General features: G+C 39.3%; 1 protein-coding gene and 1 pseudogene across 3 annotated transcripts in view; one reads left to right on the top strand and one right to left on the bottom strand.

The window, feature by feature from the left end:
- Window positions 1-1,078: 1,078 nt before the first annotated feature.
- LOC112619385 lies at window positions 1,079-3,734 on the bottom strand (annotated as a pseudogene). Its single transcript, XR_003118216.1, has 3 exons — window positions 2,727-3,734; window positions 1,427-2,406; window positions 1,079-1,348 (listed from the first exon to the last, which is right to left on the bottom strand). The product of XR_003118216.1 is annotated as a double-strand break repair protein MRE11-like (transcript).
- A 5,909-nt stretch (window positions 3,735-9,643) lies between these two features.
- The window catches only part of KCNAB1 (potassium voltage-gated channel subfamily A member regulatory beta subunit 1), a 414,948-nt gene continuing 405,424 nt past the window's right edge, over window positions 9,644-19,167 (top strand). For both annotated transcript variants that reach the window (XM_025374905.1, XM_025374902.1), the window contains exon 1: window positions 9,644-10,059. In XM_025374905.1, the coding sequence (XP_025230690.1) occupies window positions 9,785-10,059 (275 nt within the window). In that variant the 5' untranslated portion in view covers window positions 9,644-9,784. The remainder of the gene's footprint in view (window positions 10,060-19,167) is intronic.

Below are 19,167 nucleotides of genomic sequence, written 5' to 3'. Positions count from 1 at the left end.
GCCATAATCTTCCACTTCGCTTCCACCTGGATGCCTCCTTGGACAGGGTAGGTCAGGCCCAGTGGCAACTCAAACCTTATCCAGTCCACTCCAATCCTTTCATCCTGCCTCAAGTTTCTTTTTGGCCTAAGGGAAAGGAGAGAAGGAAAGTAATACTTACATAAGCAAATATTATTCTCCACTCCATGCCTTTATGCTCTAAGCTTTCTCCTTACTATTTTTTTTTGTGTGTGTGGTTATTCTACTCTTTTAATAAAAACATATCTGTTCAAACTGTAAGGTACTTCTAATCATTCAGTCTTTTAGGAAGCATTAGAAAAAAACATACAGACTAATGAACAGTGAGTTTAGGCACAGGTTCACATAGTTTGTTTTACTTTCAGGAAATCCAGAACCTCTAGAAAATTATTAAATTATGAAGAAGTTACATTTAATAAGCTCTTTCCCTCAACTTTGGCTAAATGCAACCATTTATATAGCTACATTTAGAAAACTAAATGTAGAAAACTAAATGATCATGGAGCAGAAATGTAAAATGGTGTATTTATTTTAATCTTTACTGAAAAATGATGTTTAGGGGTGGGGTGGCTCACGCCTGTAATCCCAACACTTTGGGAGGCCAAGACAGGTGGATCACCTGAGGTCAAGAGTTTGAGACCACCCTGACCAACATGGTGAAACCCCGTCGTCTCTAATAAAAATATAAAAAATTAGCTGGACATGGTGGAGCATGTGCCTGCAATCCCAGCTACTTGGGAGTCTGAGGCAGGAGAATTGCTTGAACCTGGGAGGCAGAGGTTGCAGTGAGTGGCGATGGTGCCATTGCACTCCAGCCTGGGCAACAAGAGTGAAACTCTGTCTCAAAACAAAACAAAAAGAATGATATTTACACAAAGCTCTTAATATAGCTGCCTGGTTAAAAAACAAGGTGAATCAATGCTATTGCATATGTCCTTGAGCTGAGAAATTTCTTACTTATGGAGTCATGCTCAGGAAGCAATACTTAAAATCTTAAACTGTAAACTCTTAGCATGCAACGTTTTGATTTTTCCTGTATCTTGCAAATTTCTCAGTGCCACTAAATATATTGTCTACTATTTCTTCTTAAAGAACTAATGTTCATAAAAAGGATTATCATCGTCATCCTCATCTGATTCAAAATCAACCCCTTTTAATAGCTGGCTCTGGGACATGTTTTTGCTGGATGATGTGCTGGACCACTTTTGATCTGTCTATGAAGTGGTAGGAAAAATGTCTTCTTCCACGTCTGATTCATCTACCTCAATCACCTCTGAGTAATTCTTAGTGACATTTTGGGAAGGCTGCTATCTTGTAGATTTAAAGGCATCTGTAATAGACATATTTCTAGATGCTGGCACAGTAGTCTTTGAGTTCTTGCTATGAGTAGAAGTCTCCAGAACAATGCCTGCTCTTCCTCTTTGAGACCCTCCTGTGATGCTGAATTCTGTCCTCTTCCTCCTCTTCCACCTCTTCCTCAACCTCTTCCTTTGTTGGTTGCTGCCGAGATGCTAACATCAGAGTCATTAGCCATCTGTTCTGCTAAATCTATACTCATAAGGTCATCAGCACTAAAGGCAGAAGCAGGTTCTTCTGATTGAGATCTGGATGTCATCATTTTCACTAGTATTTTTTTGTCTGTTTTCTCTGAAATGACATACTTCCTCATTTATTTTATCTTCTAGGGCATCAATATGATACTCTTTAAGAAATTGTTGTGTTTTTTACAACTGTTATGTCACTAATTCCTCAGTGGCATCTTTCTCCTCCTTGTCCACAAATTCTTGTACTGCTTCACCCATCCCTCTTTCTGTTAGCAGTGAGAGTAGCACATTCTTCTCTGAAGTTTGAAAATATTGTTTTACAAGATCTTCTACCCTTAAAGTTGTTCCTTCTGAAGAAGATTTTGTGGTAAGTTTCCTAAAGTTGATCTCTTCTCCTGTTTTTTCCTTTTGTTCTCTATGCCTGAAAAATGGATAATGTCTTTTGGATTAGCTACCAGATCCACAAATTTCTGACTAAGGCGAAGAACGTTGAAATGTTCAAAACCTCCACTGTAGTCCACTCGCAGTGGTATAAAAGGCTTCTCTGGCTAGCGAGAATTACCCGGATGTTCCCGTTTAGCATTTTCAAGCATTTCTTCAATCTTCGCCACACAGAAGCTTTGTATGGTTTGGGTTACTTTACGATTATCTGGGTTAAAAAATGTCTGGATGATTAGCCAGAACAACATCCTTCATGAAACACTACTGCACTGTGTGAAGAGGAATTTTCTGCATATTCGTTTTCCTCCCTTTATTACACAGAAAACCAACATGTTTCTTTACAGCTTCTCCTGGGGAAAGAGAAGTAACCACTAAGCTTCCAGGTTGTGAGGTATAAAACAGTAGTTGTTCTTTTTTTTTTTTTTTTTTTTTTTAGATGGAGTTTCACTTCAGTTGTCCAGGCTAGAGTGCAATGGTGTGATTTCAGCATCTCAGCTCACTGCAACCTTTACCTCCCAGGTTCAAGTGAGTCTCCTGCTTCAACCTTCCAAGTAGCTGGGATTACAGGCATGCAGTACCACACCCCGATAATTTTGTATTTTTAGTAGAGACGGGGTTTTACCATGTTGGTTAGGCTGGTCTCGAACTCCTGACCTCATATGATCCACCCACCTTGGCCTGGCAAAGTGCTGGGACTGCAGGAATGAGCCATCGCGCCTGACCTGTTGCTCATTTTTAGTTGGAGCTATTTTACACTCATATGCACGGCCCCAGATAACAAGATCAATGAAGTCATCCAAAAGTTGTTCTGGACTGAAGTTAGTACTTCCATGTTTACTCCTGTAATCACAAATAAGTTAAACCAAGAGTTCTCATCTTCTTTTGATCTCAACATCGTTATTTCTTATTGACAAACATTCGATAGAGCCTTTCATCTAGAATGGATCCTAAATCATATAGTGCAATCTTTGTGCTTCCTTTCTGAAGCAAAACCAGACTAATGTTTATCTTCTACTTGGACATCGAACGTCCAGAGTGATTTACAAACCCAACACAACTTAAAATGTCCAGGGCACAGCGTGCATGGGCCCCCATGGGATCATCATGATTGTCATGAATACTAAACACTGGAATTGAGATGTTGAGATTGCCATCTTGATAGCTCACCCATGGAAACTTACTAAAACCAAAGTCGACTGATTGATCACTGAGAATTTCAAACTGGACAGGACTATCACCCATACAACATTTTCTTAATAACTTGAGGCAGGTATGTAATGTTTTCTTCGAGGGCTTATTTTCATGAAAAAGATCACCACCTAACAAAATAAAATCCACTTCATTTTCCTGGGCAAGTTTTAAAATTTCATCAAGTGTTACACACGTGTCATTTCTTCTGACCGCATCTTTCTGCATAAATCCAAGATCAATATGTATTGCAACTAAGATTTTAAACAAGTTTTTATCATCAAGTACTTCTGCAGGACTCATTTTTATGGTCAGTCAAACTCCTCTGTGACCAAGTTCTTCTCCAAGAATCCCTGGGTCCTGTGCTCAAATGTCAGAAAATTCACTCTATTCCAAATTCTAGAAATTCCCACTCCTGGACTCTTCAAAGCCCCACCCATTGGGACCTGAGGCTGTCTTCTTTCCAGGAAGAAAGGGTGGGATCTGTGAGAAGAAAACAGCATGGTCGGACTTGCCTCTGAGAATCCACAGGGCCGTAAACCTGAATTCTGTCCTTACTGTTTTAACAGAAGTTTCTGGAAATCAAACAAAACAAAACCTTTCTATTTCAGGTTTCTGGCCCTGCCACTGGCATTTAAGATATCTTGTTGATGTTAAGGGGAGAAACCTAACATCATGTTGAACATTGCTTCAGGATGCTGAAGGTGTGTGTGAGAGGTGGACTAAGGGCAAGTGAAAGGGGGCAAGGTAGACATTAAAGGAAGCAAGATAATCCAAGAAAGAAAGAAAGAGAGAGAGAGGAAGGAAGGAAGGAAGGAAGGGAGGGAGGGAGGGAGGGAGGACCAGTTGGATATAAAGTTGACAAAGCAGGTTGGAGGTCTTTAAAATCAGTTTGGTGGATTTCAATATTATTCTCGGGTACAAAGGAGCCACTGAAGGATTTTGAGCAAGGGAGAGAGACATATTTAGATTAGATTTCCCTCATCCCATTTTTTAGAGGGAAATACATGTGTCAGGTAGGTAGATTGAATAAAATTTTGGTAGAATTAGAAATGGAAAGAACAGATAAGGATTTTAAAGTCAGCTTTTATAACTATACTCAATGAGGTAAAGAAAAATATAATTGTTGTGAATGAAAGTAAGCAATCCCATTGGAATAATGGAAACTATAGAAAATAACCAGATGACAATTCTAGAACTGATTAATACATTATTTGAAAAATTTTAAAAAGTCACTGAATGCACTTACCAGGATGGAGATGACAAAGTGAGCTTGAAGACAGATCAGCAGTATTATCTAATCTGAAGAATAAAGAAACAAGAATGAAAAAGATGAACAGAACTCCAAGTACATGAGGAACGATATTAAAAAACCTAATACATGTGTTATTGGGGTCTTAGGGAGAGGAGAAAGAGAGACTGTAAAAATAGTGCCCAAAACTTTCCCAAATTTGGTGAAAGACAGAAATTTACAGATTCAAGAAGCTCAGTAAACCTCAAGCACATAAATACAAGAGAAGTCTAGGCATATTATTGTCAAACTGATCAAAACCAAAGATAAAGAGAAAACACAGAAAAGAGCCAGCAAACCCAACATATTAAGCCAGGCCTGGTGGGCTCATGCCTGTAATCCCAGCACTTTGAGATCCCGAGGCAGGTGGATTGCTTGAGCTTGGGAGTTTGAGACCAGCCTGGCAACATGGCAAAAACCCATCTCTACAAAACATATAAAAACTAGTCTGGGAGTGGTGGCACGTGTCCCAGCTACTTGGGGTGCTGACTTGGAAGGATCACTTGAGCTTGGCAGTTTGAGACTGCAGTGAGCCATGTTTGGACCGCTTCCAGCCTGAGTGACAAAGCAAGACCCTGTATCAAAAACCAAAGAAACAAACGAAAACAAAAAAGCAAAACAAAACAACCCCTAAAACCTAACATACTGCATACAAGGCAAAGTGGCTTGACTGATCACAGACTTCTCATCAGAAAATATAGAGGCCAGAAGACAATGAGAAACATTTTTTAAAGTGCTGAAAGGAAAAGAAAAACACCCAGAGGAAATATTCTTCAAGAATGAAGTTGAAAAATGATATTTTTAGATAAAGAAGAATTTGTTGCTCTTAGATATGTAATGCTAAGGAAAGTTCTTCAGATTGTGGAAAATGATAATAGATGGAAACTTGTATCTTCAGGAAGAAATAAAGAGCATCAAAACATGGTGAATCTGTGAAAAAATACGAAACAACCCTTTGATTACTCCACACCTACCCAGAAATATTCATCCTCCTACATCTTCTCAGTCCTAGCAAGTGGCTCAGGCCATGATCCTTTGGGACATTCTCAACTCCCCTTATTCTTTTGTATTACTTTTCTTGTACCAATCAACCAGGAAGTCCTATCCTTTCTACTTGCAAAACATATATACACATTGACCACCGGTGTTCACCAACCTGTTCTAAGCTACCCTCATCTCCACCGACATCATTGCAATAGCTTCCAAATCACCCTCCTTTCTTCTTCCTTTGACTCCCAATGACCTGCCCTCAGCACCGTAGCCAGAGTGATCTTTCGAATATGTAACTCTGATCATTTCACTCCTCTGTCATAGCCTTCTAGAAGCTCTCCATCTCAGCTGGGGGTGGATACATCATCATTTTTATATTTATATTTTAAAATGTATCATGAATCTAGTATTAGATCAGTACGGGTACTATAGTGTACAATAATGTATTGTGTATTTCAAAATAGCTGGAAGAGAAGAATTTCAGTGGTTCTAGCATAAAGACAAATATTTAAGGTGATGGATGTCCCACGTACACTGATTTGATCTTTACAGATTAAACAAATATATTAAATTATCACATGTACCCTGAATAGATGTACATCTATTATGCAGCAATGAAATATACATATATCATTTAAAAATGACACATCACTGTGATTTTTATGTATATTTGAGAAGACATTCAAAGGACTGAATGATTTTACTATAATAAAAAAGTTCCATTTTCATTAAGTTATTTATGTAAACAAGATTTCTCACAGCACATACCTTTAAAAATGAAAACATAAAGAGAATAGAATTAATGCTTAATCCTACCTGTCTCAGTCTCCCAATAAATAACATACCTCCATGAACACATGACCTAATTCAGAAAAAATATCGCAGCCCTATACAAGCCATTAAAAGACAGATTTTCAAAAAAATTTATTTTTATGTTAAGCAAAGTTTATCAAAATTTATAAAATCTGCATTTGATCAATTATGTCTGATTATAGTTGTCAAGATGACACAATCCCTAAGATATCTGATAACACTTAATCTTATGGTCATAAAAAATAATTTAAATTTTTATTTATATTAATACTTTCATTGCATCAAAATTATTTGACAGGGTCATCTGTAAGACACTGTCAAGCATACAAATATTACATATTAAAATAAAATTCTGGGTGAGAAATTGACTGGAAAAAATTAGTTCAGGGAGAAAGAGGAAGAACGTTAAATTTCCAGCTGCTAAAGAAGAGCTTGTTCATGAATTTTTAAAATGGATAATGATAGATATCAAATAGCTACGGGATTTAAATTTCACTGGATACACTTAAGATAGTGATGTAACCACTTTATTTAAAAATAATACTATGTACAATATGCTAGATGTTGCATCCTTTGCAACTACGGTCATGCATTCCTTAACAACAGGGTCACTTTCTGAGAAATGCCTCCTTAGACGATTTCATACTTGTGGGAATATCATAGAATGCACTGACACAAACCTAGATGGTATAGCCTATTCCACACCTAGACTATATGGTAGAGCCTATTGATACTAAGCTACAAACCTGTCTAGCATATTGCTGTACTAAATATTGTAGGTAATTATAGCACAATGGTAAGTACTTGTGTATCTAAATATAGAAAAGGTAATGGTTGTACTACACCGTTATGATAACTATGATGTCACTAGGTTATAAAAATTTTTCAGCACCATTATAATCTTATGGGACCACCTTGGTGTATGCAGTACGTCATCGACTGAAATGTCATCATGTGGCTCGTGACTACTTAATTTATGATGAAAAATGTTGTTTGTATACCTAAAAGTGTTGAAGTTAATACTTAGTTTTCCAAATTTTTAAAAGGGAAGCAGAAGCAGAAAGTTTAGATTCTACTGATGCAATGGTTTCTAACCTGGAGAATAAATATTAATACTTATTGAATGTTAATAATGCTAGAAATTGTTCTAAGTCTCACACATATATTGTTAAATGTTTATAATAAAGATATAAGTAGTGTTCTCATTACTCCTGTGCACTATAAAAAATCCCAAAACTTAATGGTAGTGATAAAGCAAACATTATATTTAGCTCACAATTTTGTGGGTTAGGAATTTGGGAGGGTATGAGTTGGTCATTGTAATTTGGGATGTCTTTTGCAGTTGCAGTCAGATGTTGGCCGGGACCGCAGTCATCTAAGGATAGTGCCCAAGCTAACTGTTGTCTGGAAACTCAGCTGGGGCTACTGATCAGAGCACCTGCAAGTGGCTGTCCAGCAAGGCAATGTTAAGGTAATCGGATTCCTTACAGAATGAACATTCCAAGAGTGGTGGGTGAAAGCTGCATGGTCTTTCTGACTTAACTGTGAATGTTACATAGTATCAATTCCACCACGTTTTACATCAAAGTAGTATGAAGCTCACCCAGATTCAAGGGGTTGAGAAACAGACCCCACCTTGCAATGAAAGGAGTAAGTAGATAATTATCTCTATTTTTATAGAGATAGGGAATAAAGCATACTGGAGTTAAGAAATTCGTCTAGGATCGCAGAACTGGTACATGATGGAATTAGGATTTGAACCCAAGCAGTCTGACTCCAGAGCAGAGCTCTTAAACACAACAGCCCTGCAAACCAAGGACATTGGGAAGCCCTGTGTCTCCTTGGCTGAATGAACATAGTGCCCTTTCCACAGTTCCATTGCAGAGCCCCCTACTGAAACATCTCCAAGAATATTAAACTGGGGGGATTGTCTCCAGTCTGCACTTTGGGGAGTCTGGTTGCTATGCATTTAATGTTGCCAGAACTCCTCAATGACTCAAGGGATGGGAGCAAAGAGAGAAGTTGAAGAGGCTGTCGCCTGCTGGTGCTAACAGTTCCTGAGACCCCACAGTGTCAGATGGGACTGACCCTACTAGTTGATATCAGCTGCCTCCTTTGATACATGCTTCAGGCTGCACATTAGTTGGTGGTCACAGTTCTAATCCTAGACTATCCTGGACACTGATATCAAACAGCTTTTACCCAAATATGCAAAAGCCCACATAGCTGATAATTGGTTAATATTGATATTGGTTAATTAACAGCCATAAGGATCCTCAAAGACCTTGACAGACTTTCCGGAAGAGCTAACTGCACTTTCCTATCTCTTTAAGAAGACATGCTTCTTTCCTCCTTCCTCTCCTGCTCTTCTCAGGGGCTCTAAGGCCTTGCTATACCTCTATAATTTTTAACCTACGGTCTTGTCATGGAAAGAAGAATTCATGAACCTTCCCAAGTTCTTTACATGCAGCAGACACTGAGACAGTTGATCCAGAAGAGACTTAAGTTGATTGAGGGGGAGGGTACCCGGTGCTTAACGGGTCACTAAACAACTCTGTGATAGACCCCTAGGTGGACCCTGACATCATTATCTCCTAAACTAAAACAGAGTCAGATCCATGGGTGTGTGGGGGTCAACCCCATGCATCTGAACCATAGGCCATCAACTTGGCTTTCTTTCTTTTTCCCAAACTAGTTTTCATGTACACTGGACATACACATACACATCCATGGACATACAGGCTCCCACCATTCCCTCCCACTCTTCTGTTTTTTTCACACCAACTTTGGCCTTCGTCTTCCCAATTATCAGGTAATTCTCATGGCTTCCATTTGTCAGAAGTGCTGGGAGGGGCAGTTACTGAATCAGTTATGAGGGCTTACCATTCTCACATTAGGAATGAAAGAGTGCCTGACATACGTTATGTGGTTCACTGACATTCAAAGAAATGTAAAATAAATGTAAAATGTTAAGGTTTACACAAGAGAAATAATCTTCCCCTTGCATTGATACTGTTAAACTTATTTGAGGAAATTCACATGAAAACTTTTAAAACTCCAAAGGGACTCTAATCAGGAATGGCTAATGAGCCTCCAGAAATCTTTTATAACCTAACATGATTATCAAATATAATTTACCAAACCTATATGACCAAAGGTTCAGAGTTGTTATTATTAAATAAAGCAAAAGTCCTAACTTTGCAGAAGAAACAGCCACTGCCAAACTGCAGTATTACAAAGTTGTTGGGAGTTGTTTTTAAAATTTCCATGTTTCAAGATATCACAGGTAGTGGCCACCTTACCTCTTCATTAGGAAAGGTTAGAGATACATTTTCATCCCAAGCCACAGACTGGGCTCAATTACAGCTTTGTGGCAGGATAAGGTTAAGAGAGGTGGAGTGGGCAGGGACGAGGGAGGGAGACAGAAGCAGAAAAATCAATTCAGATTACTTTGATGACAGTGACTTCCAGTCTTCTCTGAAAGACACAAATCTCCACGATGCTGGCAGCCCGGACAGGGGCAGCGGGGAGTCAGATCTCAGAGGAGAACACCAAGTTAAGGAGACAGTCTGGGTTTTCTGTAGCAGGGAAAGACAAATCTCCCAAGAAAGCCTCAGAAAATGCTAAAGACAGCAGCCTTAGCCCTTCAGGGGAAAGCCAGCTCAGGGCGCGTCAACTGGCTCTGCTGCGCGAAGTGGAGATGAACTGGTACCTAAAGCTCTGCGACCTGTCCAGCGAGCACACCACCGCTTGCACCACGGGCATGCCGCACAGGTAAGCTGCCCCTGCTCTGCGCGGGCTTTGGGAGACGCCATTCGAAGGTGCTCTGGAGAGCACTTTGATTTCTTTTCCTGTGCAGCTGGAAATCTTAACGGCTCTAATTGCCTTGGAGATGATTGGCACTTCAGAATGTGTAACCACAAGGAGCAGGATCTTGGTGCAAATGGCAAATAATGTTCCCTGCATGGTTATTCAGAAAAGACCCCTTACAGGGAGGCAGTGGATGCTTAGGAGCTGACCGCACAAAAGAGCATTATGATTTTTCTTAAGTAAAAATCAGAGGAGTTCAGAGATGGTAGGAAAATGCTCCCTTCCAAAATGACTGCAAAAAAGAGTTTGTAATCTTTCAGCATTTCCTTTACTCTGAGAACTTGGGGATGAGGGAAGCACATTTGTTTTGCCTGTTTGAAAGTGTGTAGTTGAGTAGTGTGAACTTGTTGAATGAGGGGTCCGGCTGGCTATAGGGATGCAGAATGGGAGATACTGACCAGCAATATAGGGATCTGAGTCCCGTGTCGAAGACAGATAACATCAGGAGAAAAAGGTACCTTTTAAAAAAGAGATAAATGTAAGGCAAATCTCTATGGGTTTTCTTTCTGTTCTTTTCTCAGCCTCAGCTTCAAATAAAGCAGAGGAAGGATAATTTCACAAATCCCAGTGTTCCAAGGCAAAACGTACTGAGTAAAAAGTGTCTGGCGTCCTGAAATTTAAGGATGCTTATTTTCTATAATTTGTGCAAAAAATCTCTTAGGAATTAGAGATAATTTTGGAAGAAAAAGTACTGTGAAAATAAAGCCTAGAATAGCTATCTTATTAAATGGTAATAAAAATTCATTTGAGATGAAAAATGGTTCTAATTACTTGATCAAAGTATGGAAAACTCCTTTTGTAGTGACTGTATGGTAGCACTGAAATTCTGCAATGCAGCCTGTATCAAAGCATCCAGTGGACTCTGAGCTGCCTTTCTGTCTATATTTCTAATTCCAAGAGACACTACAGAAAAACTTAGTAATTGAATTAACTTGTGCATATAGACTAAAAACTTGTACCATACACTTTAAAACTCCTCAACTAACTTTCATTTTCTCTTTCTCAAGGCAGCAATAAATAGATATTTTAAAACCTAAACTATTATTCAAAAATCAACGTTTAAAAATTAGCACAAAATAAAGCTTCTGGAAATGTTCTGTGAAATATATTTGGTATTCATGGCCAGAGTGGTTTGTCTGAAGCTCTTGTATATGCTGTTGGGCTCACATTTGGGGTACATGGGAGGAAGACCCAAGGAGAATAGTCTCATTTAAAGAAAGTTTGAATGAACTTGTTAGTGTTGGGGTGTATCTTGTTACATATCTCATATTTCAAACTATTAGATATCTCACATCTACAAATCTTAAAGCTATTATTAAAGAGCCTCTAGGAAAAAGAGTTAAGTGGCAAAGGAAAGCATTGAAAATGGTTTTCTTCCGTAACATTTTCCTTGACTTACAATACACCAGAAATTTCCTTTAAAGAGTCTAATACAAGACCATAGAATTCTTTATTATATGACATTCGAACAACATTTAACAAGTCAGAGTGGCTTATTAGTTAACGTAACCAAGTTTAGCAAGAAACTTTTGGGGAAAGCAAATATCTGCTCTTTTCTGCTTCACTTAAGCAATAATATTTTGTTCTGTAATCAGAAAAGACTGGATTAGACATGATCCAGAATTAATGTCTCCTATGATAGGAGTTATTCATCACTGTTATTCATCACTGATTGACAATAGCATTGTGTTTGCCTTGTTTAGTGAAAGGGTTGAAAAAGAGTGAAGGTATGTCTCACATCATCAAAAATTAAAAATGTCCCATCCTTCTTTATTATTGCAGCATGATTATTTCCAGGAAGAAACGAGTATGTGTAGTTGGAACTAACTCTATTTTTAAATTAAATATATTTATTTATTTATTTATTTTATTTTTTTTTTTGAGACGGAGTCTCGCTCTGTCGCCCAGGCTGGAGTGCAGTGGCCGGATCTCAGCTCACTGCAAGCTCCGCCTCCCGGGTTCACGCCATTCTCTGGCCTCAGCCTCCCGAGTAGGTGGGACTACAGGCGCCCGCCACCTCGCCCGGCTAGTTTTTTGTATTTCTTAATAGAGACGGGGTTTCACCGTGTTAGCCAGGATGGTCTCGATCTCCTGACCTCGTGATCCGCCCGTCTCGGCCTCCCAAAGTGCTGGGATTACAGGCTTGAGCCACCGCGCCCGGCCAAAATTAAATATATTTATTACAGAGTTCAATGTTTGCATAGCTCAGGAAACGAAGGCAGTTTTTCTCATCGCCAGCAACTTTTTTACCTCTCAAATGTTGGAACTGCATTCCTCTATTGAGTCCTTGAGATTCCTGGACAGTGACAATGTCTGATGGTGCAATCTCTTCCAATTTTAATGTAAGCGATAGAGTGTGCGATCCCCCAAGTCACCCAAATTTTTCTTTCATTCATAAATGTCAGTCATTGAGAAGTCACAGAAAATTTTCTTGGACTTCCAATTGTTCTTTCTTCCAATAGCATGGCCCGCGAGTGACATCTCCATTAGAAACTTGTACATAGAAGATAAATGTGATTAACTTATAAAATATTAACCACTTTATCCACCTGTGAAACATTACTTATGAGACAGAATATGAAATGTATTGAAGAGTCCTTGAAGACATGACACATTTGCTATTGGCAATAATTCTGTGGGTCTTCGGTTAATGTTCATCAGTAAGGAATTGCTAGTGAACTCAAACTTGTTTCCTTTCTTGGAAGATGGAATAAAAATATTTTACATCAGGTTAATTCTAGTTCCTGAGGAATTTGAGGATTGCTTTATGTCCAGATTCTATGGTAACTTATATTTGAAACAAAGGGTATTATTAAATGATTGGAAGAAAGCCTTAGAGGTGGGGAAGATTCAGCAGTCCTGGTATATTTAAGAAGTAAAATTGCAGGCAGCAGGATAGGGAATGCACATTAGGTTTGTGGTAAGTAGATCTGACTCCTTTTCTGGGCTGTATTTACATATGACTATATAGTGAAACAATCTAATATACTTTGCTTAATACAGATTTATTGTTCATCTCAGAGTTGACTGATAACTCTGTGATACTGATTTTTTTAAGGTGACAGTTCATGGCCCTGCACACCGAGGGAGGATGGGGCAGGGGCCAGAGTTCTGAAGTTGAAGGCAAAGGATTGGCTTTTCTTCTTACTGCTTGTGTAACTGTGGGCATGTTTTTTAAAAAAATTATTGTTTTTGAATAACATTTTTTTTTCTACTTACAAAAGTAACATCTGAACTTTGTACTAGAGTTTGAAAACAGAAAAATATAAAGCAGAAAAGGCCACCATTGTTAATATTTTGGCATGCTTTTCCCAACATTTTGAATTTGGATTATGGGTAAAAGTCAGAATATGATCATATCATTCCTTTTTTCACTTAATATTACGACAATCTATTTTATTGTCTTAAAAACAATTTAACATTTTCTAAGGACTACATCTTATGACCATATTATTGCTTAGCCATTCTTCTTTTAGATACTATTTATCATGATTAGATATAATATTACAATAATTATCTTTGTATCATTTTAACCATATTTCTGCTTACTTTCTTAGGCTCTATTTCTTTCTTTCTTTCTTTTTTTTTTTTTTTGAGATGGAGTCTCACTCTGTCGCCCAGGCTGGAGTGCAGTGGTACGAACTCAACTCACTGCAACCTCTGCCTCCCAGGTTCAAGTGATTCTCCTGCCTCAGACTCCCAAGTAGCTAGGATTACAGGTGGGTGCCACCACGCCCGGCTAATTTTTGTATTTTTAGTAGAGTTGGGGTTTGACCATGTTGGTCAGGCTGGTCTTGAACCCCTGACCTCAAGTGATCTGCCCCCCTTGGCCTCCCAAAGAGTTGGGTTACAGGCGTGAGCCACCACGCCTGGCCGAGGCTCTATTTCTAGAAGTTCAATTAATGGATGAATGTATTATATATATGTATAGATAAACATATACATATACACATATACATAGATATGCAAATATATATATTTATTCTTAATGAATATTATCCAATTGCTTTCTGGAAACATTTTTCTCATTATACCTTCTCACTATCAATATTCAAGAATGCCTATCTCATTGCTTTCTCTGTACTACATAATGTTTACATGGAATCTTTAACACTGAGTTTTATAGCTCAACAAATTGTTGGGTTATTTAATGAACTTTTCCAGGTCTCAATTTCTTTGACTGCAAAAGGGGACCAATACCATTGTAAAGAACTGTTGTAGGCCGGGCATGGTGGCTCATGCCTGTAATACCAGCACTTTGGGAGGCCAAGGCAGGCAGATCGCAAGGTCAGGAGTTCAAGACCAGCCTGGCCAACCTTGTCTCTACTAAAAATACAAAAATTAGCTGGGTGTGGTGGTTGATGCCTGAGGTCCCAGCTATTCAGGAGGCTGAGGCAGAAGAATTGCTTGAACCCCGCAGGCAGAGGTTGCAGTGAGCCGAGATTGCTCCACTGTACTCCAGCCTGGGCAACAGAGCAAGACTCCATCTGGGAAAAAAAAAAAAAAACTGTTGCAAAACTTAAATGAGATAATGTGCAGTGATTTGAAAGAGTAATGTGCTTTGTTTTCACACTCTGTAAAATAGGGCTTGAGATATAACCCATACTGTACATGGTGCATTTAAACCCTATGAAGAAAATTAAGGATGGATGATTCCAAAAATCCCCAACAAAAGTGTATACTTCACCTAGCACCAAGAGCACCTAGCATCCTGCTGTGCTCAATTAATATTTTATAAGAGACCTTTGTGTGTCCTCACCAAAAGCTTTTTAAGGATTCGTAGGATACCATCCTGCTGAGGAAAAGTGATTTGGAAATAGTATACAAAGAGCTTTTAAACACTATCCGTATTCACATTTCAAATGATAGTTGACTGAACCTATTAAATTAGAGTTACTAGGAACATTTAATAGGGCAAAGTGACATGTGAGTGAAAATTTAGCTATAGCATTTTAATACTGATTTTTACCACCTTAATGAATGTTTCTTATTATCTAGGACAGTAGTTATACTGAGACTCGCTCCTAATATTTTCTCTCTCTGCTCTCAAAACTGCTTGACTTCCAAGAAAGTGTTTACTCACACTTGCTTCTAGAAGGCCAGATGTGGTTCTGTGTGAGAAAAGGCAGTTAGTTTTCCAGGTGAGTTTGGTAGACTTGGTTCCTGCCAACAGGCAGCAGGAGATCCAAGAGCTTAGAAGCCTTTGGCTGAGTTTATGAAAGAATCTGAATTGATGCAAGAAGTTTATGCAAGAAGATATTCTTGTTAAGAATCAAGCTGGAGATCAGTGAGTAAACATTCGACAGCCATTGATTGAGATTCTTGTTTGTACAAGGCCTTGTAGGTGACACAAAGATGAAATTTGAAAAGATTCTAGTTGCTTGCGGCCTAGGAGTAATTGGATATGGACTTGGAAGATGTGCAGGATTTGAGCAGGAGGAGATGGGGAGGGGAAGGCAATCCATGCATAGGGAAGAGTGAGCAGAGGTGCAGATAAAGGGGGCAGGAAATGAAGATAGAGAGCTGCTTCTGTTCACGAGGCTACTGACAGCATCCTTCAAAGTTTCTTGCAGGCTGGATCTGGGAGTGTGGCCAGGAGAACAGGAGGAGAGGAGGCCATTTGACTACTTTGGAGACTGGGGAGTTGGGTAGAGGGGAGGCATAGAGGACAGGCAGTATGTGCAGGCCAGTCTCAAGAAGAGGCAATGCCGAGGAGGAGAGAGCAGAGGGGAGGAGTCCAGGGGAGAGAGAATGTATGTAATGCAAAGAATAGAGCAAAATCGTCCTCAGATCCCCAAGGAGGGGGAGCCTCTTGGGTATCAAATGCAGGTATTAGCTTTGGCAAAGTGAAGTGTAGTTGGGCCTGGTGATGAAAATGAGGCTCTGGAGTCTGGTGGCCAGCAGACTGCATCTCAGCAGTACCACTTACTAGCCTGGAGGCTCTGGGTAAGCCCCTTGCCTGAGAGAAGCAGTTGGTTTTGGTTGAGGCCACAGATCCTGGAGCTAGGCTTCTGGGTTCAAGCCCTGGCTCTACCACTTACCAGCTATGTGATTTAGTCTTCTCAGCTATAAAAAGTGGGTAATGATGGCAGTAATACCTTAGGGTTGTTATAGGAGCTCAAATGACTTAAGTAAGTAAAGCTCACAGAACAGCAGTGGGCACATACAGTAGTAAATATGATATTATACAAAGGTCTTAACATCTTTCCTGACGCATGATCTATGCCCTTGCTATTATCATGAGACTGTTATTGGAGATGCCAAAAGTAGGGATGCCTCTCTTTTCTGGAGTGTGCTCACACTGATTCTGTAAATGGGCATAAAAATATCTAGCTCATAAGACTGCTGTAAGGATTCCATGAAATGATGTAAATCATCTGGTGTAGATTAGACACTCAACCAATTTTCGTGCTCCTCTCTGCCACTTTCCTCCTTTTCCACATTCCTGGAACATAGTGGACAGCATCAGTAAGATGGTATCTGGGATGGAGTATGGAAGGATGGAAGTGAGCTACAATGGAATAACTCTAAATTATTCAAACCAATATTTTTTTTTCCTAGAAAAGGCTATTAATTCATTTTTTGTTGTTGTTGAAGAGAAAGCTCTTCCTTTTCTAAAAGATATCTATTTCTTAGAGCAGACACATTCTCCCTAAGGCTGTAATTCATGTCATATTTGTATGAGCAGTCACATAGAAGTATTTTTTCAAAGATATTGGAATATGAGGACATTTTTATGTAGTTTACTGTGATTTTAGTTATATGCTAGAAAGATTGCCCCCTAGCTCATCGTTCTGTTGTTTTGCATGTTAGAGAAAATCTTGGACCACTGAATGATTGGGCTAGGAGTGGAAGGGTGAACATCAACAGGACAGGATTTAGGTAGCCAGAGAAAGTTACAGTGTCCCAGCAGCAGCCTCTGGGGAGTGTTGGAGTTGCCATGGTCACTAAAGATGGTGATGATGTCCTTTGACTTGGGCATGAGGCTGCCATTACCCTGTGTAACTGCACCACCAGGGTGATGAGTTGGAAGTGGACATCCCTGGACAGGCATATCACTTCACAGGAGCAGCCAAATGCACAGGGGTTTGTTCAGTCTGCAACCCTGTGACTGCTTTTTTGGTTATCTTGACAAAACTGAGCCAAACTAAAGGAAATCTAAAACTGAGAAAGTTTTAGATTTCCTCTTCGTTTAGCATGTGTGTGTGTGTGTGTGTGTGTGTGTGTGTGTGTGTGTGTGCGCGCGCCTGGTTTCTTCTGAATGACTGTGGACACCTAGAAGGCAGTGCCTCTATCTTGGTCTTCTGACTTGCCCATAGGGTTCTTTCCTAACTGGCCATTGATAAATTAGATAGAGCGTAAGCTCTGGCTCCTCTTTCTCTGAGATCTCTCTGCCATTCCAGGGAATGGGCTCATGTAACAGTAGGAAAATCGGTTGAGGGGGGCCGGGAGTCATGATTCAAATCCCATTTTGTAATGTGGTCATAAGTAAGGTTTTCAAAGTTCTCCGGAACTCAGTGCCTCCTCTGTAAAATAATGAGACTAGACGAGATGATCCCTTGAGCTTTGTCCAGCTTTGAGCCTGCGGGGTATAATGACATAAACCTGACCAAAGGGGCACACTGTGTTGTTTATAGAGACAGTGCAATTGAAGTATCTCTGAAAGAAAAAGGGGATGAGGTGATGCTTTGTTTTGAAGTTGTACAAGAAGGAGAAAACTTCTCTTTGATTTTCAGAGTGTGTTATTTTAGTGATTGGTTGATTACTGACAGATGTTTAATTTTTTAAAAAGTGTTCTTTAGTAGAAGGAGACAGAGTAACACAAATACCCACAATTTGTAGTATCCTTGTTTATGAAATGTCTTCTCGTGCATTATCTCATTTGCCTTCACACAACGTAGAGCCGGTGTTCTACTTTCCTGTGAGGCAATTTACCTCATAAAGGTGACATGCATGATCATCTAGGGCCAGATCCCAGGTCTCCTGGTTCCTTGTCTGGCTTCTTTACATGCTTTCAATGTTTCCCAAACTATGGCACTCTAATTGTGCCAGAGAAGATTTTTGGGGGCATGTGGAAATTAAATCTTTCAATGGGTTGATAATTCATTTTCATGACTATTAGGAAGAAATGTATAACATACACCTAAAGTCTATGAATTCATGGCTATTATAGCAGGGCACAAGGATAAGGTTTAAAATACATGAGGCAATTTATAGGAAAACATTCACTAACTATGAGTAGTGGTGGAATTCAGATCTGACAAAAATCCTCAAGATGATACACAAAGGACTATTTCTTTCATCTCCTTCATAATTATTAAGCATTTATAAAGCATCATGCTGTCTTCCAGGGGCTTTTTACAGTCATTCTGTTTAATCCATACAATAACCTCATAGTCTTGTTACAACCCATATCCTTCAGTGAAGGAGAGTGTGGTTCTGCCTATTCATTTTCTGTCAATTTTTGATTTTTTTTCTTCTTTTCCCATTAAGGGGATGAAATATTCCCTGAGCTACCTCCCTGCTGAATATGCTCAAGTATGTTCCAGGTTATCTCTTTGAGCCTTTGTTATTCTACTCCATATCCAATGTCAACCTTTCTAGTTCTGTCTCTATGTACTGAATACTCTGCTTCTCTGGGGTGTGGTGATATCATACCATGAGTTTAAATTTAGCCTTAGCTATACAGCTTAGTTGTATTTTATACAGCTTGGCTTATTAAGTTTTCACATTTACTTTTCACGTTGTGCAGTTGTGGTATTAGCCAGTTAGAGACGTTGTGCCTCTTGCCTCCTCTGCAAGTCGCCATGGATATATAAACTGGGGACACATTAATATAAATTCTGATGTCAGACTGACTTAGGTCTAAATTCAACCCCTTACAATCTATGTGACCTGGAACCTCAGTCTTCTCACCAGTAAAATCAGAATAACAGGGTTACATATTCGTAGAGTTGAGAAGATTAAATGAGATAATATCCATAAAAGTTTTAGCATAGTGCTGAGTGCATA

Source organism: Theropithecus gelada, chromosome 2, assembly GCF_003255815.1.
Source record: "Theropithecus gelada isolate Dixy chromosome 2, Tgel_1.0, whole genome shotgun sequence".
In the NCBI taxonomy this organism is placed as follows: Eukaryota; Metazoa; Chordata; class Mammalia; order Primates; family Cercopithecidae; genus Theropithecus; species Theropithecus gelada.
The sequence above is the reverse complement of the archived record's forward strand: the minus strand, read 5'-3'. Positions and strand labels throughout refer to the sequence as shown.